This window comes from Ursus maritimus, unplaced genomic scaffold (genome assembly GCF_017311325.1).
Source record: "Ursus maritimus isolate PB19 unplaced genomic scaffold, ASM1731132v1 scaffold_26, whole genome shotgun sequence".
Taxonomy (NCBI): domain Eukaryota; kingdom Metazoa; phylum Chordata; class Mammalia; order Carnivora; family Ursidae; genus Ursus; species Ursus maritimus.
The window spans coordinates 38,355,437-38,380,922 of NW_024425119.1; the positions used below are offsets into that span (position 1 = coordinate 38,355,437).

The 25,486-nt window shown below is 52.0% G+C and overlaps 1 protein-coding gene across 1 annotated transcript in view; it reads right to left on the minus strand.

The window, feature by feature from the left end:
* VDR (vitamin D receptor) overlaps positions 1–25,486 on the minus strand; it is a 54,868-nt gene that overhangs the window by 15,381 nt on the left and 14,001 nt on the right. The window contains exons 2-4 of the mRNA XM_040642381.1: positions 18,992–19,071; positions 15,978–16,125; positions 5,340–5,470 (exon numbers count right to left, since the gene is read on the minus strand). Of these exons, the coding sequence (XP_040498315.1) occupies positions 5,340–5,470; positions 15,978–16,123 (277 nt within the window). The 5' untranslated portion in view covers positions 16,124–16,125; positions 18,992–19,071. The remainder of the gene's footprint in view (positions 1–5,339; positions 5,471–15,977; positions 16,126–18,991; positions 19,072–25,486) is intronic.

The window sequence follows — 25,486 nt, forward strand, 5'->3', positions numbered from 1 at the left end:
TGAGGGTGGGTTCCCTGCCGGTCATGCCACAGGCATCCATGGACAGGCTTCTCAGCTTGACTGGGCTTTGATAATCTCTTGTGATTCTATGAAGTCACTCTCCTGCTCAGAAACTTTTTCTGGCTCCTTCCTGCTTATCCTGGTCCAAATTAAAGTCAAGATTCTCCATGATTTTACTTCTTCCTAACTTTCTAACCTCATTCCCCAGTGCCTCTGGACACAGCTTCTGCTCTAGTCACATCGAGACCGTTGACTTGCAAACATGACCTGCTCAGCCTTGTCACTGCATTTCCACTTATGCTGGCTGCCTGTCCAACTGGGTCTTCTCTCCCCAATAGCTGGGAAAGTTCTATCCGTTCTCCAGCACCCAACATACAGACTTCTTTTACCATGAAGCCTTTCTGGATTGCCCCAATCTGCACTGAGTTTCGTTTCTTATTTCTGTGGGAAGACCCAACTGTCTTCCACTCTGTAATAGTTATGATTGGTACAGACTCCCATAAATGCCCATATAGAGAGAACCTAAGATGTTCAAGTGCTCTTCCACTAGAACGATAGGCTACCTGTGTTTCCCCTTTCATGGCTAGCCCAGCGAAGCTTCCTGGCCATGGTGTTTGCTCAGTAGTCTGAGAGATTGAACACCCAACACATCTACACTGATTGTACTTACTACGTGCTAGTCATTGTCCTTTGCTCGGGAAGTGACAGTGAGAAGTGCAGTAATACTGCGTGTGTCCTAATCGTGTCGGGATGGCACGCATCAAATGCCAGTCCACTAGATAACTGAGCCCAGCTCACCTTTTCAATTTAAATAATTGTGATTGAAATATTTTCAAGACAGAATACCTTATAACAGAACACCTGTAATATCCTGTAACCTTTACTTGATGATTCAGAGGCATCACGCGAAACAATTACTGGACTTTGCAGGAGCAAGGTCATGACCTCAGAACTGTACAGGGCTGTGTCCGTGCACTGTATGACTCAGCTTGCTACGATTTGGAGTCCTTGTGCTATGTTTCATAGCTTTCAGTCTCCTCTTCTCTGGTAAGCTCTGTGGGGTCTCTTCTTACTGGTGCTTGCCTCTAGAAGGGTGCCTTTCTTCCCCTTAATTCTAGTCTGTTGGGGAGAAATCCTGGTGATCAAGTTTTATGTAAGAAAAAAAATCATGTTAATAAAAATGGATAAAAAATACAGAATTTTTTATGTACTGGGCACTATGCTCAATGCTTCTTAAATACTAACTCACAGATATTTAGTCGTCATAACAACCTCTTAGGGCAGGTGCTGTTATTCCCATTTTGCAGTTGAGGGACCCGAGGCCCAGAGGCTGTGTACCTTGCTCAAAGTCACATGGCTAACACGTGGTAAAGCTGGTATTCAGTCCTGGGCAATATGGTTCTTAGAGTTCCTGGTTGTACCTACTGCCCCATAGCGCCTCTGATGGTAATTGGCTATGACTGCTCTGTAAGACTCTTGTCCCCAGCCATGGAACACACAAAGTGTTCCAATCCATCTGAAGAGTATGAAAAAGTAGCGAAGTTTGTAAATGATTTACTCTAAAAGGACAAAGTTAAGAAGATTCAAGGTTAACCTTATGACATTGTTCCTCCCAATCACTGTATCAAATGGTGACTGCCATCCAGTGTGCAGTAATAGAGAAAGAAATGCTGAGATCTGGCATTTTCTACCAGGGCTGCCAATCTGTGGGCCTCCCTCCAGGCAACAGTGTCTGGAGACGGAGTAAGTCATCAGGCTCTCACATGTACAGATGCTGTTGTGATTTAGGAAATGAGTCTTTTTTTTTTTTTAAGGGGTTGCTAATTTCATAGGAAATTTTTTTTAAAAATTATTTTCTCAATGAATTGCTACTGGAAATGCTGTTGCTATCATGTAAGAGGACACACGTTTTGGAGTTGAAAGCACTGACCTAGAAGAAGAGCAAACAGGTTCTGAAGGCACGTTTGATGGGCTCTCCAGTGAATAAAGTGCATGAGCTGTGTCCGTGGACCTTGTGAACCCCATCTGGCTGCTCAGTAGCTTCTCTGCCTTCCTTCTAGGCTCCTTGCTGAGTGCTAAAATGGCTCTGTACATGTTTATTCCCACATAAGATGTTCCCTGCTTCATGAAGTCTAGAGCTGCATTGGGAAGTCAAGATCTGAAAGCACGAACAACTTAAAAACACCTCACGTTGACCCTGGTGGCCTAAGGACCTCTTTAGAGAAGAGACTATAACGTCTTCCCAAATGAGTGACACAGGCCATACCAGATTTGGGGGATCTTCCTGATCTATAGACCAGCGGGAGGTGCCGAGGACAAAGAAGCATACTGGGGCGCTAATACTCGGTCATTCAACACAGATTTATTGAGCAGCTATGCTGGCCAGCTGCTGCGTTAATGCGGGGTACGAAAGACATACATCTGTAAAAACAAATTCACATAGAGGGGTTTTCGTGCAGGACAGGTCAACAAGAAGCAAGAATTCAACTGTGAAAGTTCTTGGGCTCCAAGGACACGTTCAAGTCAACTAGGACTTGAAGAGAGAGAAAGGGGGTCTTCGGTGCGAACAGTCCCTTGAGCCCATCCCTTAGGGACCAGGCGGTGCCTGGAAATGCAAGTGGCGGAGCTCTGGCCCACGGAGGGTGCCTGGGGGGCTGCGCCAGGGTGGAGCCCATGGGCCTGGCCTTTGGAAGCAAACAGACCTGGGCTAGAATGTCGATAGCATACCATCTTCTTAGCTTCAAGGCATGAAATCTGAATTCCTCTGAGCTTCCCCATCTATGAAAAAGACCTTCAGAAGTATTCACCTATTTAGGGATTCTTGTGAGAATTTAATAAGAAAGCACACGTGCTCGCTGTAGTATCTGGCCCTTAGCAGTTTCTCGGTGCTCATTTGTTTCCACACCCATCCCTTTCCCCTTCCTGAGCTCCCTTCAGGGAAGGGCCCCCTCTCTGCTTCTGCCAGAAGGCAGCTGTGTTCGCAGCTCCCTTCAGAGGGAGCCCTGGGGTGTCCTGTGGTTTTACAAATGTTGACACAAAACTGTCTCTGGGAGGTTGAGCCTTAAGGCAACCTCCAGCCCACAAGATAAATGAGCAGCTCTCCCAGGGTTCTGAGCTGGGAGCTCTAGGCCCAGACCACTCTGACAGACTTCTTTCAGCTGGGCTGACTTGAGGCCGAGAACTACAGCCCTTCCTAAAGGACCTTCCCTGCGAGCAGTGGAGAGAACAAGCCTAGTACTGGCCCAAGGTCTTCATTTAACCAGAGCTCTGTGGGCCAGACTCCAAGAGTTCAGCTCTACCAGCCCACGGCTAACTCACTACAGCTCCCCATACGGGCATCCTGAGAGTGGGGGACACAGGGCTGCACTGGGCATATAGCAGGGTGGGGCGCAGGGCTCTGCTGGGGAAGACTGGGGCTGTGTTTGGGGTGGCTGAAGCACAAAGCTGTTGGGGGTTGGGGGTGGGCATTCCTTTCTGGGTTGCTGGCCCCCATCACCACACGGTGTTTCGAGGGGCACTCTGATGCACCCATGACCTGTTCATCACCATGGTTGCAGTGCTGTCTTTGGGGACCAGAAGAGATCTAGAAGCAGTTATGGAGACTTGCTTTCTGACACCAATTCTGAAATTTCTACCTTTCTGAGTCTGAGATAATTTCTAAGTGTTCTTCCTATTCTAAGTTGGTCGGACATCTCCTTCCTCCTGAGACATAGGAGAGGAGCGTCTGGACAAACGTCTGGGGCAGTCTTCCTGAATCCCAGCGGTGGAACTGTGCTGTTCTCGGATGGCAGAGCCTCAGAGCCAGGCTCCCTGCCCTGTGGAGGATGTGCGCCCCTCGGGGGCAGGAGCAGGGGCTGTGCACACTGCATCTTGCTTGTGCCCACCCCAGTGCCTCGCACAGAGCAGGCCGTGCTAAGCCAGTGTGGGAGAAGCCCCAGGAGACACTCAGCCTTCGCCTGCCCTGCTCCAGGATAAACACAGGAGTCGGGCGGGGCAGGGGACTGCACTAGGAGAGCTCAGCATGTCCAGGCCTGCACACTCCCGTGGGGGCGAGGAGGAACAACAGCCTGGAAACTTCTCCAAGGCCTGCCAGTGTTGACTGGGGAGCCGGGATCACGAGTGAAGGGTTGTGACCACCAGTGGGGAGCCTGTCGAGGCCCAAGGAGGAGGCCCCCCATGAGGGTCTTCATTCTGTCTCTGTTCCCTAACAACAGAATTTTTTTTCCTATCAAGGAAGGAATATTCCATCCCCTAAGCCCTGTCCTGTGACTCTTCCGTTGTTGTGGACATCTTCGCCATACCTGCCTCCCTCACCCCCACAAACAACAGCCTCATAGCCAGGAGGGCCTCGAGAAGGGCCCACATCTGAGCACCCCTCCTAAGCCTCCTCGGGTCCGCAGCTTAGCAGGGCCTAGGCCCTGTCCCAGGGTCAAGGAGGGGATCAGCACGCAGACTGCAGACAGGAGTGAGTGAGAGGCAGAGCGGGGCTGACGGTGCAGAGGGCACCCAGGTGTGCCTGGGCCGGCCCAGGGCCCTGGTCTCCAGCACGGGGAGGGCCTGGCTAGCCCCTCCCGGGCTCCACTGCATTCAATGGCTACTCTGGTTACCAAGTAACTGGTACCAGGGTTCAGATGCAAAGTCCAGGGTTGTTTTTAACCGAGGGTTAGAACAAGTGAATCTGCCATCAGTCCTCTCCTCCAACCCCAGAGCTGGACAAGAAATCCTATAGTACCGCTCTTCTCTCTCCCTCTGAATCCAGAGGGCCATCCTAGAGTCCAGTGCTTCCCCACACAGAGTCTTTCCCCCTGGTCTCCGCTGGGCTCTGGCCCGCAGATCTGCCCCTGGGGCCAGAGTGGCCTGAAGGCTGGGGCAGGACAGGACCGGGTGCCAGCCAGGCTCTGAATATTTATTCTCCCCAACACCCCTGCCCCGCCCCACTCTCAGCAGCTCACTCTCCCAAAGTCCAAACAACCCCAGGTCCTTGAGCCTCATCTTTTCCCTGAAGGTCCAGGAACAGGGAGGTGAGAATAGTGATGCTGTCTTGGAGGAGGACTGATCTGGGGGCTCACAGAGACAGTGCCCTGCCTCTCCCTCCTCACAGGCCTCACAGGGAACGGGACGGGCCCTTCCTGGGACTCTGAGACACAGACCCAACCGAAGCTCGCAGGACCCCCTGGGGGCCTCTGACCCTGTTCTTCTAGCCGCAGGGCCCCAGCTCCAGGCCCCGGGTGCCAGCCGCCCCAGGAGAACGGCACGCAGACCTCCAGGCCAAACCAGCCTAAAGAGCTGTTCCAGCGTCCCCTCCAGGGACACCCCCCTGCCTGGTCCCGGACACTCACACTCCTTCATCATGCCGATGTCCACGCAGCGCTTGAGCCGGCAGGCCTGGCAGTGGCGGCGGTTGTCCTTGGTGATGCGGCAGTCCCCGTTAAAGGGACAGGTGAACAGCGCCTTCCGCTTCATGCTTCGCCTGCCGGGGGAGAGAGCACATGGCACCTCCAGGTCACTCACCTTCCAGCCTCAGCCCCGGCTGCCTGCAGGTGCTGTGACCACCGAGACTGCCCACAAGGCCGCCCCCAGATCTCCATGTCTCCCACTGGGCCTTGGGGGCCCAGCCTTGGCCACTCTCAGTGACCACCACTCCCCTCCCCCACGCTCTAGCCTCCTCCTCCTCCTTTCACCGCCTGCTCTGCTCCCATCATCGCTTTGATTTACTTTTTTTTTTAAATATTTGAAAGGATTTATTTATTATTACTTTCTTTTTTTTTTTTTTTAAGTGCACTCTACACCCAACGTGGGGCTTGGATTCATGACCTTGAGATCCAGAGTCACCTGCTCTACCACCCGAACCAGCCTGGGGCCCCTGATTTATTTTTATGGTAGTCTACTTCCCACTTATTTATTTATTTATTTTTATTACACAGGAAATACATGAGTGAATTAGCCTAGTGACATTTTTAAAAATACTAAAATCTGCAGAGCAGCCCTCCCTCCTTATAGCGAGCTATTATGGGAGGTGAAGACGCTGGTGGTGGCTTTAAATCATCCAGAGTCTGGAGATCTATGACTGCAGCATCCCTGGGCCAGGGACAGACATGTGCACAGGTGCATGGAGAAGGGAGAAAGGGCCCAAACCATAGCTTGAGGCATCCAGATCACATGCCTGGAGAGAAAAGACCAGGTGAGTGGGTGGGAGCCCTGAGGTCTGGCTTGGGCTTTCAGAAAGGCAGAGGAAGTAAGGGCTCTGCCAGGACAGAAACCTACCACAGGTTCTTAACTAGGAAGCCGGTACCCCAGGCCCCCTGGTATTCTATGTAAAATTGTGGTGGTGGGGGGGAGGTGCACACACGTGTGTGCCCATGAGTGCACGCGTAAGCCTGAGGGCTCATTTTCCTAATTCTGACTTTCTGCTGGCAGCCACATCACATGGGATTTGGGGAGGCTTCATCATCTGTGTCCTAGGGGTTCCTCATACTCTTCCCAGCCCCAGTAGTGGCAGGCGCCAGTTTTTTTGCCCCAGGACAGGTGATAAGGCTCTCGTTGGGGAAAGATGGTGGCAGAATCATTTTCTCTGTGACCAGCGGCATCTTCCAAGGAGATGCTCAAACCTTGTGAGCAAAGGTCCAGGTCAAACCTTTTCTGTCTCTCAGAGATGAGCTGGTCAAACACTAGTTATGTTTCTTGGTGAAAAATGACTCACTATTCACATTCACTAGAACACAAATGGGATTTAGGACAAACACACTCATCAGTCGACATGGACACATGGGGACCAAAGCAACTTGACCCACGGGATAGAGGAGAAGAGAACACAGAAATGGCCTGCCAGCAGTCACAGGTAATCAGACTCTAAGATTAGGGGACCCAAGAGACTATTGGAGTGCCTCCTCATTTTATAGGCGAGACCACTGAGGGGAAGAAACTCATCAGTGCTGGGATTCAGCAAGAAGTGAAGGCTCCCCAGTTGGCTGTTAGAGATGTGAGGCTCGGCTTTTGGCTTTAGGATTGAACACACCGCTCTCATCCCTAGAAACCCAAGGTGCTCAATGAAGTGGAGCCCACAGGCAAACAGCTCCTGGCAGCTGGCCCTTGAGAACAACTCAAGGCCAAGGATGACCCAGTGGGCCATGAGGTAGCTGCTCTTGGTTTTGGACCTTGGCCCCCAGTACCCTCTTGTTGTCCCTCTCCTGACCCAAGGGGTCCCCCAGTAGACAGGACTACATGGTGAGGTGGGACAACATGAGGCTGTTGGGGTTGAATCCAGCCCACCAACAGCCACACCCACCCTGTGGTGACTACCCAGGGAGAGGCTGTATACCAGGCTTTTGCCTCCCTTTATGGAAAGAGAAAGTCTTTCTCTTTGAGCCTCCATCCATCTACTGCAGCTCTCCAGAGGGACAGACAAATATGGAAGTACCTTGGGTAGCCGAAATGAGATACTACCATCACCACAGGACATGAGATTGATTCACCCCTTAACTCCTTCCCCTCCTTCCCACTCATGGTTCCTGAGGCTCCGCCTGTTACCACAAATGTTCAGGCCCCAGGATGCCCGTAATTCTCTAAACTTACTCAAGGACCAGAAGTTTCTAATTCAGAGTAAACTCTCATTTCCTTTTTTTTTTTTTTTTTTTTTTTACAACCAGGCACTTTGCCCAGGAGCTGAGGGTCTGCTTTATCCTCCCACCCACTGTCTTGTCTGGCTCAGAGCTCTTCCTGTTAATTCTCTAGGGCTTTGGGCACCAAGAGGAGGACAGCACACGTGTGGCACCTCCAGATACATGAGCCAAAGCCTCTCACAGGCCCTGTGCTGGGGGCTAAGAGCTTCCTGAGGCCCCAGGTGGGAGGCAGCCCCACGTGCCCCAGGGACCTGTCTCTCCTTCTTCGGGCTCTAGTGCACCTGCCACTGACTCTCAGTGGGGGGCACGTCCCCCAGCTGCAAGGTTGCTCAGAAGGAGGCTGTGGCATCACCATCTTTCTTTGATCTTCCTCATTGTAAATCTGAAGCCCACCCCAGGCTTCCACACTCAGGAGAGCTAGAGATAGCCACACAGCCCAGCTTTGCCTGACAACAGGAATGGACTCTAACGAGGCTGGGTAGGAATCCAAAAAAATGCAGAGCTGACTTCAAAGAAAATACTGGGGGGGGGAACCCCAGTGTCCTTGCTTTCAGCTTTGTAGTTATAGTTGGAAGTTCCTGAATACTGAGAAGCAAAGCAGGAGGAGGAGGAGGGGGAGGAGAAGAAAGGAAGGAGGGAGGGAGGGAGGGAAGGAAGGGAAGGAAAAACGAAAATGTTATAAATCCTTCTGGGCAGACAAATTATCCCACAGCAAGGCTCACACCCGGGGGAAGAATGCCACCTGTGCTTTTCACCCTTTGCCATACTTTGTCCCAGAGCCCACCAACTCTGCAACTTGTCTCCACATTATCTGAGTGATGCAGAAAGCAGCCTATAAATTTATGGAGCTCTTGAATTATTATTATGAAAAATTACATGGAGCAGCTCTTCCCTGGCTCCTCTAAATACAGAATCAGAGACAAGACCCTGGAATTGTAGCCAGGAAGAAGGAGGTTAGCCATCACAAAGAGCTGTCACACTGGAGTGTCGATTAGTGTTCAGGGGAGAGAACGCTCCCTTGCCAGCTCCAACAGGCAGACCCAGGTCCCCCCCCACCCAAACCAGCTTTCAGGTGTGTGCAGCCCAGCATAGTTGCCACGGCTGCGGGTCCCGCAGGCTCCAGGGCCCAGTTCTTCCCATTCTCCTGCCTTCTAATGGCACTTCCACACATGTGGCTGTGATGTAGCCACTGCCCGTGAGGAGTCAGGACAGCCAGACTGGCCAGCCCTGGCTCTGTGCTTTGTCCTGAAGATCCACACCCTGTCCTGCCTTCCTCCCCATGCTAATTTCTTGTGAGCTGCTTTGGTTTTGAGAAACGAGAGCTTTGAGTTTCCATGGGAGCCCATTGCCTTAGCTGCTCTCTGAGCCTGGACCCTGTCATCCTCTGGATGGTTGGCAATTATACCCCAGCTCAGGAAGGAGGGGTTGTGGTGGTGCAACCGGGCTAAATATAGACACAGTTTCTAGAAAGTCAGGGGTGAGAGAGGACATTGACCAATTCATCAAAACATGACAGACAAGCTGTTCACAGAAGCATGAAGTGCCTGGGGCCAGGGTCTCAGCCTGGGACCATAGGGTCCTTCTCAGGTAAGTGGCCCCATCCCCAGAGACACACCTTGAAAAACCCCAGCCTGGGGCCAAGTGCCAGCTCTGGCCTTGTCTCCACAGCAACCCTGAGTATCACAGAAATCTCGAGCCTGGACTGGATTCAGGAGCCTGATGGCGCTCCTGATGGGAAAGGCCAACAGGGTCTGATAGGTGGGACCCACACGGCACATTTGTATGTGGCAGTGTCAAGGGCTTCTCGGGGGAGTTTAAGAAGCCAGTTCTATGGGCAGCTAGGTTAATGCCATGGTAACGAGCATGAGCCCCCTTTTTGGACAGCACTTTGGCAATATCCACCAACATGTAACATGCACAGAGCCTTTAATGCAGTGAATCTCCTTCCAGGAGTTCATCCTGGGAGTAAATCAGCCCATGGGCCCAAAGACGCATGCAGAAAGGTGGTCACTGCAGCACTGTATGGAGAACTGGCCCATTACATCACAGGATCTCCATTCAGAATGACGGGGCTGCGGAAAGGACAGAGGAAGAACGTGGCCGTGGGAACTAGCTCGAGGAAGCGTTCTGGAGTAGATCACAGCAAGATGCAGAAGGGCGAGGACAGCATACTCCCATCTTCCTGTGCACGTGCGTGCGTGTGCGCACACACATAAACCCGTAGACACGCTCCTACGTAAAGAATTCGGAAGCGAGCACAATGAGCTGGTCACAGTGACAGCTTCTGGAGGAGGTAGGGATGTGAGAATTGGGTAGAGAAGAAGACTTACTTTTCATTTAGATGCCCCTTTGAACTATTTGCTGCTGCCGCTTCTATTTTTTTTTTTTTAACCATATAGAGAGGTTATTTACACACACGTCCCAGGTTCTGTGCTGGAGGAGAGAAAGGACTGTCTGCTCTCAGACACAAGCACTACAGAAGGACAAGGATAGCAGTGAGCAGTTGCTGAGAGCCTTCTGTGCCAGGACTTCATGTGTCACCTCCGACGCTCACAACAGCCTTGCAGGATAGGCTCTATCCTTATTCTACAGGTGGCCGAAAAGGCCCTGGGAAGTTAAATCCTTTGCTCCATGTCACACAGCTAGTAAGTGTGAAAGTGGGATCAGAATGGAGATGTTTGATTCCAAAGCTTCCGGTATTCTTCCCTAATATGGTCCTCATCATGAATGTACCATATTCCAATCCAAGCCAGAGGAGTAGTCCAAACATGCCCCCTAAAGTCCAGGGTGCCTGGGTGGCTTAGTCAGTTCGGTGTCTGACTTTTGCTCAGGTCACGGTCCTGGGGTCCTGGGGTCCTGGGGTCCTGGGATCGAGCCCCACATCTGCTCTCTGCTCAGTGGGAAGTCAGCTTCTCTCTCTCTCCCTCTGCCCCCCCCACCCCCCGGCTTGTGCTCTCTCTCTCACTTGCTCTCTCTCTCTCTCTCAAGTAAATTTTTAAAAAAGTCCAAGAGCATGCAGCAGACGCTGTTTGAAGGTCTCCTCTAGGACAAAGCCATTGAGTTAGAAGCAGTCCCTGAGATGGGTGGCTTGGAAGTGTGGGGTAACCTCTGGCGGTCCTCTCCACCAGCCCTCTACTGCCGAAGCGCAGAGAGGACCCCCCACGTGTGCAGAGAGTGCCTTCATGCCAACGAGCCTTGATGAAAGTGCTGAGTTCCCAAAGACACACAGGATCGTCACACGCTTGCAGCTGCCTATCTTGACACCTCCAGTAACATTTCCTCTCCAAATATTCTGGCCTCCTCTACCCAAGCTTCCAAAACTACTTTTGGTCCTTCCTTGTTCTCGTTCATTCACAGCCTTGAGCCTCCATGGAAGGGGGCCAGCTGCCAAGCTGAACTGGACAAAGTTTTCTCCAGCAACGCTCGCTTCATGGTGACTCATTTACTTGTGCCCATAGAATGCCCTGGACAGCTGCTCCTCTCTCCTCTGTGTACTCCAGCGCTTGTGAGCACTTTGAGTTTTAAGTCACTGGACATCTGCCCCATTTCTCTGCCCCCCTTCACATCCCGGCTCCCACAGTATCAGCTGGGTGGCCTTCCTGAAAGCCAGAACATTCCTCTTGTTCCTGGCTCCTCACCAGCCTGCCTTTTGCCCCCTGCGCTCCGCAGGACTCAGAAAGAACAAGTTCCCTGAGGACCTTGGGGCTGGCAGACGAGAAGGCATTTCTCTCCACACCGTATTTGTTAGCTTGGTGCTGGCACTGTAGGGTCTGGATTAACTAGGTATCAACAGGCAGGAAGAAGATAAGAGGAAAAGGCAAAGAGTGATCTGTTTCTCAACCCTGCTTTCCAGGATCACCTCTTAAACTTCACCATACTCTTCATTCTCTTCATGAAAGGGGTCCCTCTGATTTTTTTTCTCTGTCCTTTTTACTTTCCCTTTATATTGGAGCCTGGACTAAGCCACCCATGACCAGAGATTCATTCACCTCCATCAATCACCCACTATCTACTTTCGTAGTAGACCTACGTATTTTTCCCCTCTGGCCCTTACTTATGCTCCGGTGTTCACATAACCAAGACATATAACCTCTTACAAGCTTGCCTATGTCAACATTTTATTCACACTGGAAATACCATTTTTCCCCAAGGATGTCCATGTATTCCAGGGGAGCAGGAAGCAGAAACAGAATGAAATAACTTGTAATAACGGCCAGTGATGGTCTCTAATTCCTGACCATAGAGCAATAGAACTGTGGTCACCGTCCAACCTTCATAATCACATTTCAGTTTGACTATGAGTTTTGGACCTGCTGGGATGACCACAACTAGCTCCTAGGGCAGGTTAGTTTGACTATCTTGGAAGTCAAACCAAACACTGAATGGTCAAATGGGATTACTCATCCCCAGCACTTGGAAAATCGTCCGTGACCCATCACCAAAGCGATGCTCTTTCCTTGAGAACGACCATGAAAGGGCGGGGTGAACTCTCGGAGAGCAAGGACTTGGTTGCACTTATCTTCGTGGTCCTAAAGACGTGGAGCCTGATACAGAGAAGGTACTCCCACGGGTATAGACTTTTCTTCCTGGGATCAGGATTTCAAAAACAGACATCGTGACAAGAGGGTTCTATTTGAACTAAACCAAGATAGAAGAACACCAAATAGAATTTGGATGAAGCAAAGGAGAAGCAGGCGAAGAGCAGGAGAAAAAAGGAGAAATTACACATATTGAGTTGATTCTTCTTACTGGCAGCAGTTAAAGTCAACGTGAACGCTGAATCAACAGACACTGCGCCATGGTTCCTAGGGCTAGTTTCCAGTGAGCCCCCGGTCACATTTTCATCAATCAATCAATACATCAGCTTGTTTCATGTGTGCTTTCTATTTAAAGACACCTTGCTTAATATATATTGTTGATTCGTTAACTCGGCCAACAGCACTAGAGCTCACGTCTGAACGAAGCTTCCTGAGCACAGGTTTTCTCTGTAAGGCACATCGAAGCTTTCTAGGGCTTAGGACCACTTCACAGCACTCTGGCACTACGCTTAGGGCCAACCATTGAAAAGCACAAGAATGCAAAGGCCATGGCACCAGGCAGCCCACAAAAAGGACACTTTTTTGTAGCATGAGAGCTGAAACAAGAAGGCAGAGCGTCGCCTTGTTCCGCCGTGGCCGGGAGCATGTGCGCTAGGGGACTGGGATCTTTCACCACTCTGAGCACGTCCAGAAATGACCACAAAAATGCTGCAAGTATTGATGTAGGGATTACAAGGAAATTTTAACAGGTGAGCAAGTTTGCAAATACAGAATCCACGAATAATGAAGATCGACCATAGGTGTTGTGTGTGTATTTATCAAACAAAATCAAGACAAACAATAAGAGATGTTGGCTCTTCAGAAAGCGCAGTCTGGCCCAGTCATCAAGGCCAGGACGGTAAAGATACAAGGTAGACAAGGACAGGGTAACAAGACAAAAGCCTGCATGCTGCCCGTAATGCCAGTACTTTCGTGCAGGAGTTGTTGGAGGGAGGGGCCAAGGGTGGGTGACAGCAGCATAATGTGCCCACGGGCATCAGAGCCACACCGTGGTCATGTGGGTGTGCAAACACACCACCCCTGCACGTGTGGCCATTTCCCACACCTGGCCCTGGGCATGAGGGAACCAGTCCTCCCTCCACTCAGATCTTAACATGGCCCTGTCTCAAGGATTCGGAGCCTAGTAGTGTGTCCGAGGGCAGGAAGCACAGGTGCACGGGGATGGAGCCACTCGAGTGAGGAAGTGACCTCCAATATGTCATAACCCCATAAGCAGCCACTGAAGAGTCCCATCTCCCAGAGCTGACCCCCAGGGATAGATGGCCTAGAAAGAGGGGATTGGGGGCAGGGGTCTATGGATTAACCACACAGCCCCAAGAATAGCTGGAGACCTTTGAACTACAGGTTGGTGACACACAACCTTTGGTGAGAGTCCCCATATTGCCAGCTCTTAGCCCAGTACCTTGGTCATAGATGCTCATTAGAATCTGGTGAGTGAGGGGGGCGCCTGGGTGGCACAGCGGTTAAGCGTCTGCCTTCGGCTCAGGGCGTGATCCCGGCGTTATGGGATCGAGCCCCACATCAGGCTCCTCCGCTATGAGCCTGCTTCTTCCTCTCCCACTCCCCCTGCTTGTGTTCCCTCTCTCGCTGGCTGTCTCTGTCAAATAAATAAATAAAATCTTTAAAAAAAAAAAAAGAAGAAGAATCTGGTGAGTGAGTGTGTGAAAGAAAAAACTAAAGGAGGGTGGATGGCTAGAGAGACTTGTTTATTTTATTAGGACAGTGTTCCATTAAGGGCATAAGTATTGACCCACTAGGCTCAAAAATAACATATTGCACTTTATGTCTTTCTTTTTTTTAAGATTTGCTTACTTATTATTTGAGAGGGAGAGAAAGTGAGAGAGAGAGAGAGAGAGGAAGGGCAGGGGGAGGAGGAAGAGAGAGTCTTAAGCAGACTCTGTGCTGAGTGTGGAGCCTGACACGGGGCTCGATCTCATGACCCTGAGATCATGACCTGAGATCAGAAACTGAGCCAAGGGGCGCCTGGGTGGCACAGCGGTTAAGCGTCTGCCTTCGGCTCAGGGCGTGATCCTGGCGCTATGGGATCGAGCCCCACGTCAGGCTCTTCTGCTGTGAGCCTGCTTCTTCCTCTCCCACTCCCCCTGCTTGTGTTCCCTCTCTCGCTGGCTGTCTCTATCCCTGTCAAATAAATAAATAAAATCTTTAAAAAAAAAAAAAAAAAAAAGAAACTGAGCCAAAACCAAGAGTCGGTCACTTAACTGACTGTGCCACCCAGGCACTTCTATGCTTCATGTCTTTTAAAGCACTTTTATACATATCGTCTCATCAACCCTCAGATTAGCGCTATATACCAAAGGGGTCAGATATTAAACTCCTGCGCTTAGTGGAGGAAACCGAAGCGGAGAAGTCAGATGATTTGGGCAAGGACATACAATGGCACAGCCAGCCCAATGGCCCACGCATTTCTGCCTGCTTTTGTGACAGGAAGCAGCCGTGGTGGGTACACCCATCCTCCTTCTCCACTGGCAGGAAAGGGTCCAGGTGGCACCTGGGCTCTGGAAGGCCCACCCTGCAGGAAGTGCAGAGGAATGAGAGACGTGGCAACAAGATCTGGAGCCAGTGATGCTGCCGGTCTTGTTCCCCAAGATGGGGAGCAGCCTGCCAGGAAGCCAAGCGGGCAACCCGCGCCAGGCCAAACACTCAATTAGCACCCACAGAAACCCCGCTGCCCAGCGATTGCTCAAGGCAATGAAACTCCAGGCCGGCTGGTTCCTGGGACAGAGGGCAGGTGAGTTGGGAGCTGTGTTCACAGACAGCCCACGAGTCCTTGAGTTGGGGGGGGGGGGTAGGTACCGTACAAGTCCCAGGCTCTGATTCACTCTGCCCTCAAAGCCACTGGGTGAGCCCTTCGGTTCAGAGAACCAGGCCGACTTCTGCATCCCTGTTCTGGACTTGATTCACTCTTTCCTCTCTTGATGGCCAGAGGCCCTGTTCTTCTCTTTATTCACTACCAATTAAGACTACTGTACAGAAGCTCTTTCTTTGATGTGTTCTTCCAGGCTTTTCTCCCTCTTGCTCTCTCTCCAATATATGCCAAATGCCTATTTCTCCTGGTTGCCAGGCCTATACTGCAATGTATCACTTTCCCATCCTCCCTTCCTGGCTTTCGACAGGAACACCCTTCCTCCAGCCTTTCCAGTACTTTCCCCATACTGTTTGCACTTGTGACACTGGGCTCACTGGCGGAGAGAAGACGCAGCCAGTAGAGAAACTGGCCCTGACTGAACAGGAATGCTGGCACATTGTTGACATTGCCTGAGCGTTCCAACCTGGGACAGTGAGCCATGGGTGAAGACATGGGCACAGATCAAGAATGGTGATCCAGCCCGGGTGCAGTTTCCCTTGTTCCAAGGAATGGTTTGATTTCAGAGGACAAGCTCTGAAGCCAAGTTCTGGGGCTTCCCCAAGGACATGCCTGTGATCACCAGTCTGTTAGGAGGTTCACTCCCGAAGGACAGACACACGGGTTAGGGTAGGGGGCCGTGGGTCAAACGGTCATGGAAAGATGGGGACCTAGATAACGATCTCAGGAAAACCCTTTTTTGAGAGGGGCAGAGGGCAGAGCTGGAGCTGAGGGGAGGGCAGGAAGGAGATACCCTCCCTGAGACCCCGTCACTCCAGTGGCTGTAAGAGTTGGCATGATCCACGGGCATGGGAAGGACAGAGACATGGAAGGCGCAGGAGTTCTCCTCATGGGAAAGAAGGGATCTCCCTCCCCTCGGCCTTGGGGAGGACTCACCTGAAGAAGCCTTTGCAGCCTTCACAGGTCATAGCGTTGAAGTGAAAGCCGGTGGCTCGGTCTCCACACACTCCACAGATTCGGGGCACATTCCGGTCGAAGTCGCCAGGGTCGGGCAAGGAAGTGCTGGCTGCCATCGCCTCCATCCCTACAAGAACAGCAGGCAGGCCCAGGCCAGAGCTGGAGTCAGTGCCAAGGCCAGCTAGCATTCTTTGCACCCCCACCCCCATCTGGCGGAAGTTCGGCAAGGCCGGGCAGCTCCCCAGGTCCCAGGCCGGAGCGGGACTTCTTGGGCACCCTCACCTCGTGACTCCCCTCGCAGAGGCTTCCCCTCCTGACTCTGTGGAGCAGAAGCAGGGCTCCCTTCCCCACGTCGGGAGTGATCAGCGGGGGCACTGCGGTGAAGCCGCTCGCTCACAGTATGGTTTGGGTTCAAAGGCCGCACTTGCCGCCCACCAGGCGGGCTAGTTTGGGTGACGTGTTTAGCCTGTCTGTGCCCTAGTACCCTCACCTGAAGAATGGCGTTATCTTTCCAGGGAGTGAGGAAGGATGACACGAGGGAACGTTCGCCTACCGCCGGCGTCGGCTCATCTCAGTAGCAGACCTGCAGCAGGTCAGGGGCCTCTACTCTGCCCAGCGCCCCCTCCATGAGGAAAGGGGAGCCCCCCCACAGCCTCACGTGCAGACAGAAGCCCTCAGCCCCCTTCCTTGAGGGCGAGGGGACTGCAGTAAACCCATCCCATGTCGGAATCAGACCCTATTTCCACCCTTGCTCCTCCCAGCCACACAGCTCAGCACCGACAGCCTGCGTTCCTGCTGTCCTGGCACCCAGGTAATCAAAATCTTGGTCTCTCTTCTTTTTTTCCCCCCAGTATAAATTTTACACCTTGATTTGAACATCCTTCTGAATAATGTGAGTCATAGACAATTAACTCATTTTGTTTTCCGAGATGGCTTTTATAAATAGGCATTATCATCAAGAGATGGATTTCACACTTGAGGAGAGAGGAAAGATAGAGGGACAAAACCTAATAGCTTTTGGAAACCCTTCTCAGGAAGCAGCTGACTTAACTCTTCCATTAGGCAAACTGAGCCCTCGGCTTCATGCTGTCAGGCTCAGAGTTCCTCAGGCCTCTGTAAAATGTTTCAGACCCTGCTACCTGCCTCCTTGATCTGGGTCCTCACAAGGCCCATTGCAGGCTTAAGTGGCCCCTTGGCCCCAGGGCAGGAGGGGCCCTCAGGGCAGAAGGAACATAAGAGAGAAAGCCAGTTATGAGCCAGTGCCATGTTCTCCTATCCTGAGGTGAGAGAGGTAGATTCTGGGGGCGTCCTTGGGAGGCTCTGAGCTTCTTTCCAATGCAATCTCTGAGCTGAAGTTTGGCATATCAAAGCCCCTTTGAGTCTCATCCCATTTACTCTTCATATCACCCCACGAGATAAGTGCTATTACTAGCACTCTTTTTACAAATGAGGCCCAGAGAAGCTTGAGGTATCTCTAGCGATCATGACTACAACATGCCCAAAGCCAATACTTAATTTTTTTTTAAATTCCACAAAGAGCTTCAAGTCAAAGGAAGAAAGTGGGACCGATAAGGATAGGGGTGGAGGGAACCCTAATCGCAGGCAGCTGTAGCTCCCCTGTCTTAGCTTCTCTTCTCCTGGGAACCGTAATGTAATGTATTAATAATGACACTATTGCCCATTCTTATCACAGCTGGATTGATACTTGTTAAACTGCAATGTTTATATATATATACACATGCAGAGAGAGAATAAGACAGACTTTAAAAAAAAGAACAAAGGAATGATTAACAGAACCTTTGAGGGATTGAGACAGCAGATAGGTATGCAGGGGTCTAATGTAGTAACTATATTCTATTTCTTCGAGGGGTAGGTATATGGTATCTTATTATTTTTATTATTATTATTAAAACATGATTTTATGTTTTATATGCCCATCTGTGTATATAAAACATTGCACAATTTTTAAACAATTAAAAATAGAAGAAAAAGCGCCTGTGGGTTTGTCAACATCATCCCTGTAGTCCATCCCAAGTCCAAGCCGACTCCCCCGGGCTTCTAGAGTGCCTCACACATCCAAGCCGTGGGCAGGGATCCCAGAGGCCCAATACCATCGTGGGGCAATAGGAGAAGCTGTCTAGGATGCTTGTGGCTTAACCCCAGGTCAACTGAGATGTTGCAACTCTCAATCGTCATGGTGTTGCTACAGAATCTGTGTCATCCAAGCAACCAAACATCTGGTGGATTTGGTGGAAAAAAGAGAAATCAAATGTAGGCGTGGGGCGGGGGGGGAATACCAGTCAAATTGGTCCAACAAGTGTGTGTCATCACACAGGCTCATCGGAGATGTCGTGATGCAGGAGAATTGGAAGAGCAGGACGCCCCAGCATGGCACCAGTGCCTTCCTGCAACTGTGTGAGCTGCTCCCTTGACATTGGGAAGGCTGCCGGCCAGGGGATGGGGGCCCGGGGCCCTGGTCGGGTCAGAGAGAAGGCTGGACCCAGCAGCCGGAGGCCCACAAAAAACAGGACCATTTCAGGGCAGCTGAGAGAAAACTCAGCCCTGTTTGGGGTTATTTGCTGCTACCAAGAAGCCAGGGACCAGGACCAGAGTCCAGAGGTGGAAAAGAGGCCCAGGCATATATGACCTGAGAGCTGGCAGGCCCAGGAATGGGAGGCTGAGACTGTGAGAGGCAGGAGAGAGAAAGAGGAGCCTGGAGATGAGTAGGAAACATCACTATGGTGGACAGTCTCCTGGGGCTCTGGCTTGGGAGTCAGCAAGCCCCTCCCTTCTGAGCCCCCACCCCGCCTCCAGCTGGCTCTGGGTCTCAGCTGTGGACTGCTGCGGGTTCTGCTGACACAAGACCTGACCCGCATTTGCAAAGCCCAGGGTAGTATTCTCTTCCTTCCCTTGGCCCCCTCCTTCCTCTGGCCCGCACCAGCCCCTGGAAGACAGCAGGCCAGGGAAGTTGTGGCTGATGAGGAAACACCCACCTGAAGGAGCAGAGGGACAGGTAAGTTGAGCCTGGGAATGCCCTTCTGTGAGGTCACAGACGCAGCCAACCAAAAGGACCCTGCAATGACAAAGGGGAAACACTTTATCTACAGCTCGCACCCACCTCATAGCCAGTCCTCTAGTGAGCCCAATAAGCAGTAGGGAAGATTCTTTCCAGAGACTTTAGTCTCCAGATCAGGGACTGAAAACTTGACAGAGTGATTTGTTGGGCACAGGTGTGCCATGTCATCACTGGCAGGGGTGAGGGGGTGGGAGCCAGGCAGCAGCCAGGACAGGCCCTCTCTTGAGGCGGGGAGCAGTGAGAAGCAGCGGGACAGCACGTGGGCAAATGGAAAGAGCTGCCGACGGCCCTGCTGTAGGTGCTCCTGTTTCTTTCACGGCAGAGGGTGTTGGGAGAGAGGAAGGGTTTTTTTTAAGATTTTCTTTATTTTTCTATGTATTTATTTGAGACAGGGAGGAAAAGAGAGAGTGAGAGTTAGCATGAGCAGAGGGGGAAGGGCAGAAGCAGACTCCCTCTGAGCAGGGAGCCCGACACGCGGAACTCAATTCCAGGACTCTGGGATCACGACCTGAGCCGAAGGCAGAAGCTTAACCGACTGAGCCACCCAGGCGCCCAGGAAGTGCTTTTTCGTAAGGGAGCTATGCTGCTCCCACAGCCCCCACCCCCAGATTTGAGGAATGCTCAGTGGGGAGCAGAGCCAGAGGGTGGCCTGGCGTGCTGCTGAAGGCAGGGAAAAGACCCCACCCCAGGAAGACACCTCAGCGGGGCTGGGAATGGTGCCGGCGGAGACTGCAGCCCAGGGCCTGGCCTCTTGGGACAGCCTCAAAGACAGGTGTTTGGGATCCCTGTCTGCAGACTGGGTGTAGGCGGGGCAAGTACTGCAGGGGTTAAATACAGCAACTCATCGCTTTCAAACAGGATGTTTTCTGCCACTTTTAGCTCTTCCTGAGACATGCTCCACGCCCCCGGCCTCAGCAAAGGCTGAAGGTGGGCTGACGCTGGTGCCCAGAGTCTATGTGTTAGTGGCATGTTGGGTCATCAAGGTGGGGCTGGCAGAATTTCACCCTTCCCACTTCTACCCACACCCAGCCTTGCTTGTCTACCCATAGAGACAGACAGACACCACACACACACACACACACACACACACACTTCCTTCCCTGATGCCAACAGAAAATGCCTGACCCTGAACCCTGGCAAAGGCCTTTAAGCCAGTCCCTAGATGGGGAAGGTCCAGACCCCCAGCTTCTGTTTCTCGGCCTCCCAGAGGCACAACTAGGCAGGGAAGGGAAGAGCCCAAGGGAATTCCGAGATGTGGGCCCTAGGACTGTCCACCCACTGAGCCCATTTACTATTCTCCATGGGCACTGCCAGCCCCCAACGAACATTCGAGGAAAACGCCAATGGACAATGAGCAGAAATAACGTGAACCAGGCTGGCCTGCTCCCAAGGGCCGTGGGTGGGAGGAGGCATACCTGCTGGGGACAGACTTGTTGTCACTTACCCCCAAGCCAGGCTCCCCTTCACTCCCCCTGCTTGTACTGCCCAAGGCCCCTAGCTGACCACACTCTTCTGGACCCTACCCCGTGGCCTTACCAATTTCCCAGACTCCCTGTGTGCTCCTCAGAGGCTGAGGAAGGGCTGAGTGGGTACAGAAAGGACTGCTGCTTTCCTGTCTTCAACCCCTAAGGTTTTCCAAAGTCAGACTTGAGATCCAGGTAGACTACCGCCCTCGAGCTTAAAGAGTGTGTGGGGTACCTACTACGCGCCAACCTGCCAGGCTCTATACCTCCATCTACAGAAGCGTCAGAGCACCCTGTGAGGTGGGGAGCAGTCCCATTTCACAGATGGCAAAGCCAAAGTCCAGAGCACTTTGAGTGACTTGCCCAGGGTGCCAGGGCCAGCGAAGTGCTGGGGCCCAGGGCCAAACAAGGACAAGCTGAGTACAAGGCCCAGATGTTTCCCCTGCTCCTGCTGACCCCTCCCATTCCAGCGACAATCCTCAGCGGAGACACCGTTCTCTGTCCTGAGTCCTGCTCCAAGTTCTCCAGTATGCTTGCTCGTTCAAGCCGCACAGCAACCTCAACAGGTGGGCCCTGGTATTTATCCCTATTTTAGCCATGGGAAAACTGAGGCACAGAGAAGTCGATTGTCTTCAGAGCCCGGATTTGAATGTCCCTCACTCCACTGCCTTTCCTGAGGGAAAGAGCTCAGTCATTTCCCCAGCCCGAAGTCCTGAGCACCCTTCACTTCCACTAAGTCAGGGAGCAATGAGAACAATCCCCAGGTCATGATGGACTCGCCCGTGGCGTTTTCCCTTCCACGGCTCCCAAAGTCAGAAGATGGCAGGCAGCAGCCAGGATCCCCTCCCCGCCAGTCAGCCCCACCTACCGGGAAAACCCACTCAACAGACAGGCCTCTCCTCCCCGGGCAACTGTGCACTACCAGATGGTCCTTTTAGGAAAGAGTAACCTAGATTTAGCCTGCAGTTCAAGTGCGCGGAAAGTGGGGCAAAGACACAGGGTAGAAAAAGAACCAGTGGAAAAAAGCGCTTAATCCCAACCCCCCTTTGCCACATCATACAACCCCCAGCCCTCCCCAAAATTCATGTTCTGAGTACACAGAACATCCCATGGCTTCTGCTGGGACTGTCCCCAGAGCAACCCCTCCTGCTCTACTGTAGAAATACCCAAACCCCTGGCACTGAGCCTCGGAGAAACAGGGTGGGGAGCTCAACTCTGCAGAAAGCCCCTGGCTTCCATTCCTCCGGGGACTGTATCCCACATCAAAACCCCTGCCTGAGCCTGACCCAGTCCTGACCTTGCCTTAGCAAGAACTGAGGAGATAACGTGTTTCCTTCCAGTCACTGAAGCCACAACCACTGCCCCTCCTACATGTCTGCCTGTCAGCTCACACCACCCGCACCCCATCTCTCAGGGCTTCTGCTAAATGGGCATCCCTGGGCAGGCTAACCTAGAACAGTCTTGTGGGGTGTGGCTGTAGGGTGTGCTGGGCAGAGCCTGGGAAGACCAAAGTCCTGCTGGACTCAGTTTAACCCCGCCGCATCCACTGAACCGTCCTCGGAGTCCTGAGGGCAGTAAAGCTATGACCCTGGAGTATCCGATGAGTGGTGGACGAGAGGTCTGACCTGCAAGGTCTCTTCCAGCTCTGAGAGTGTGCAACTCCGAGTTGGATTTCCCATCATGATGAGGCCTGCGCTTTCTCTCGGACCTCCTCAGGAACCTGTTGAGCCCCAACACCTCGCTAGTGCAGGTGAGGCTCACTCACCCTCAGATGCCAAGGACCTGGAAGGGCATGAGTGGTGTGGCCCCTAACAGGCACCATGGAGAAGGGGAGCCCAGGAGAGGGGGCCTTGCTTGCCGGGCTGGGACTGGAGGGATCAAAACTGAGCTTTCTAATTGTTGACATTGGCTCAGCGCTCCGCCTCCTTCTAGAAAGAAATGGAAAGCTAAGCGATTTCCCAGAAGAGGGAGAGAGCATTCTTCCTGAAATTGGCGCACACAGAGCGAACCACACGTGGGCCTCTCTCTGGAGTAGATGGGCCTGTGTGCACGCCCACCATGCTATACACGGCCTTGTTACGTGCTCACTCTTTCTTGGGGTTTTTCACTTCATCGTCCTTTCAACTCTGTCCACAGGGTGCTGAACGCCGTAGGACCCACCTCACTTGTGGCCATCGCTTTAACTTAGGCACAGCAGTGTCATGGCCAGCTAGGGTGGTACCTTTTCTTCTTTCCCACCATCCCCAACTTATGTCCACAGTCTCAGCATTACCTCCCAGAAGAAGCCGAGGGGGAGCAGAGTGAAAAAGAGGGAAAGGGAGAGGACAGTGCACTATACAAACAGAATTTGTCCAAACGATTTCTTGCCTTATTGTCCCTTCAGCCCCTCCACACACACACATTTTAAATTACAGTCGGAATGGTTGGGAATTATTTTTTGCAGACTACAATGTCCAAAGTAAAACCCAAGAGATATCCATCACCTCAGACGTCTCAAGATTGGAAGGAAACTCTACGTAGTGCAACCATCTTAAATGCCCTCTATAATATTCTAACCTGTCTTTGAATATTTTTCCTGATGGAGAGCTATCTTCCATGGCAATCCACTTTCTTTGAATGGCTGTATGCTTAGAAAGTTCTTCACTATGTACAGATGAAATAGCCCCTGTAGCTTTTAGTCATTGGCCCTAGACCAACTCTTTACAGCCATCTAAGGTGGAGCTACGAGGCCATTCCCACAGTTTTTGGAAGAAGGGTTGGTGGGACCAGCGCATGATGCCATCGTGCAAATCAGACGAGGGCCCATTCCTCACCTGCTGGAAAACTGTCATAAAAAGTAGAAAAACTTAGGATGTTTATGATGTAAGTGGGGTTGCAGGGGGAAGCAGAGAAGATAACAGGGCCACATTTAATTTTGGCTTAGATCGCATAAACTTCCAGGTATGACCATGATTCCCGCAAGGGCAGGAAATAAGGGGGTGAGTGCAGTGTCTACCTCTGTGGCCTTCGCCTGGAGAGAACGGTTTCCAGTCCAAGAAAAGGGCTCTGTAGGAGAGTTTGAGTCTCTGCATAAGCTCCCCCAAGCCCGCCTGCCTCCTCTCTTTGGCTCAGGTGTGTCCAGGGGAGGCTGGCCCCCAGCACGGCAGCGCTAAGAACAGAGTCAAGGCGTCCCAAACTATTTAGGGATTGACTGAAAGACAGGAAATTAAGTGACTGATGGTCCAGCAGTTGCAGGAAAGAGTTTACCCTAAAGGTGCTTCCTTTTTTTTTTTTTAAGATTTATTTATTTATTTGAGTGGGGGAGGGGCAAAGAGAAAGGGAGAGGGAAAGAGAGTCTTAAGCAGACTCCCCACTGAACAGAACTCCATCCCACGACACTGAGATCATGACCTGGGTGGAAACCAACAGTCAGACGCTTAACCAACTGAGCCACCCAGGTGCCCCTGAAGGTGCTTCTTTATCAAACTTTTGGGGAATATACATCACCTTTGAGAACCTGATAAAGGTCGTGGACTGACACCCCATACAGGGTCAAGGGTTAGTGGGCCACTCCATAGAAACCATGCTATCAGCTCCCATTCTATTGGCCCTCCACCAAGACTTTTTCTTAGCTGACTGTCTTGGGAGCACTGGCAGCTTCTAGGAGTTGAGCAGAACCCAGAGGCTGGAACCCATGGGCCCCAGACAGTGGGGCTGGGGATACATAGCTTACTGAGATATATTTCCACTTCTTATCAACAACAATTATTCCTGCAAGCTGCTTTTTTCCAGTGGAAACTCTGCCCTTAGCTTTGTCAACAAGATCTCTGGGCTGATTACGGCTCTCGAGGTAACAGACAGGCCAGGCCCTGTCACTGCTGGAAAGCGTGGGCAGTGATGGTGTCTGGTGAAACATAGGGAACCGGCCCATTCATAAGCTGCAGCCCAATCTGTGATTTCAGAGCAAAGAAACTGAGGCCATTAGAGGAAAAGGGACTTGTTCCAAGGCCACAAAGGAGGGAGAGTGCTTCTCTACCTCCACCCTGGGCAAGTTTCAAGACCTCTCATCACCAGCCTGAGTAGCTTCCAGGGGGTCAGAGTGGCATGAGAGAGAAATGGGCTGGGGAGGAGGGGAGTTGTGGGAAGCCACGGAGAAGACTCTGACACGGACTGCAGTGGGACCACCCAACCCCGATGCCATCCTGACACGCCATACAAAGGGACAAAGTGGGTAAAGTTTACCCACTTGCTTTTGCCCAGCCAGCTCCAGCTCCTGGCTCTGGCTTCCAAGGCCTGAAGAAATGGACCAGGACTTGAGGCAGCAAGGGACTATCTTAGAGGGAAGTGGGATGTGCCTGGTCTGCTCTCTCCCTACTCTAGGAGGCTCTCCTGGGATAGTAGGATGGGGGTATCTGCTCCAGGCCAAAGTCAATGGGACAAGGAGGCTCTTGGTCCAGTGACTTGGAGACCGAGGAATAGAAATGGGAGCAGCCCAAATGGAGAACACCAAGAATACAGGGGAAGTGGTTCTAGCCCCTCCTCTGGGGAGAGCTGAACTCCTACTGTTGCTAATGGCTAAATGGGGCTTAAAGCAACAACGACAGCCTCAGGACAATAGCAGAAGGCCGCTTCTCCCTCCCAAGAGATTCCCAAGCCCAGTTTCTAGCGTCTCTGCGGGCCTCTACCCAGACTAAGTATCTTTCTTACTCCCGGGGCCCCAGGCAAGTCCCCAGAGGCCTGAGTCCACCACTGCTCAGAGAGATGGCTTTGAGGCCCACCCCCTCCCAATCTACCCCGGCCAGGCTGCTTTTCCTCATTGCTCTGGGACCAATGCAGTCTTTGCTTCCCTCAGAGACTTCTGCACCGTGCGAAAGGTCAGTACCCAAGCCCCAGGTCCCACCAGCTCCGAGATACTCAGGATCCTCAGCATCGGATCCCTTGCTTACCTCCATGACCAACCTGGCCAGCCC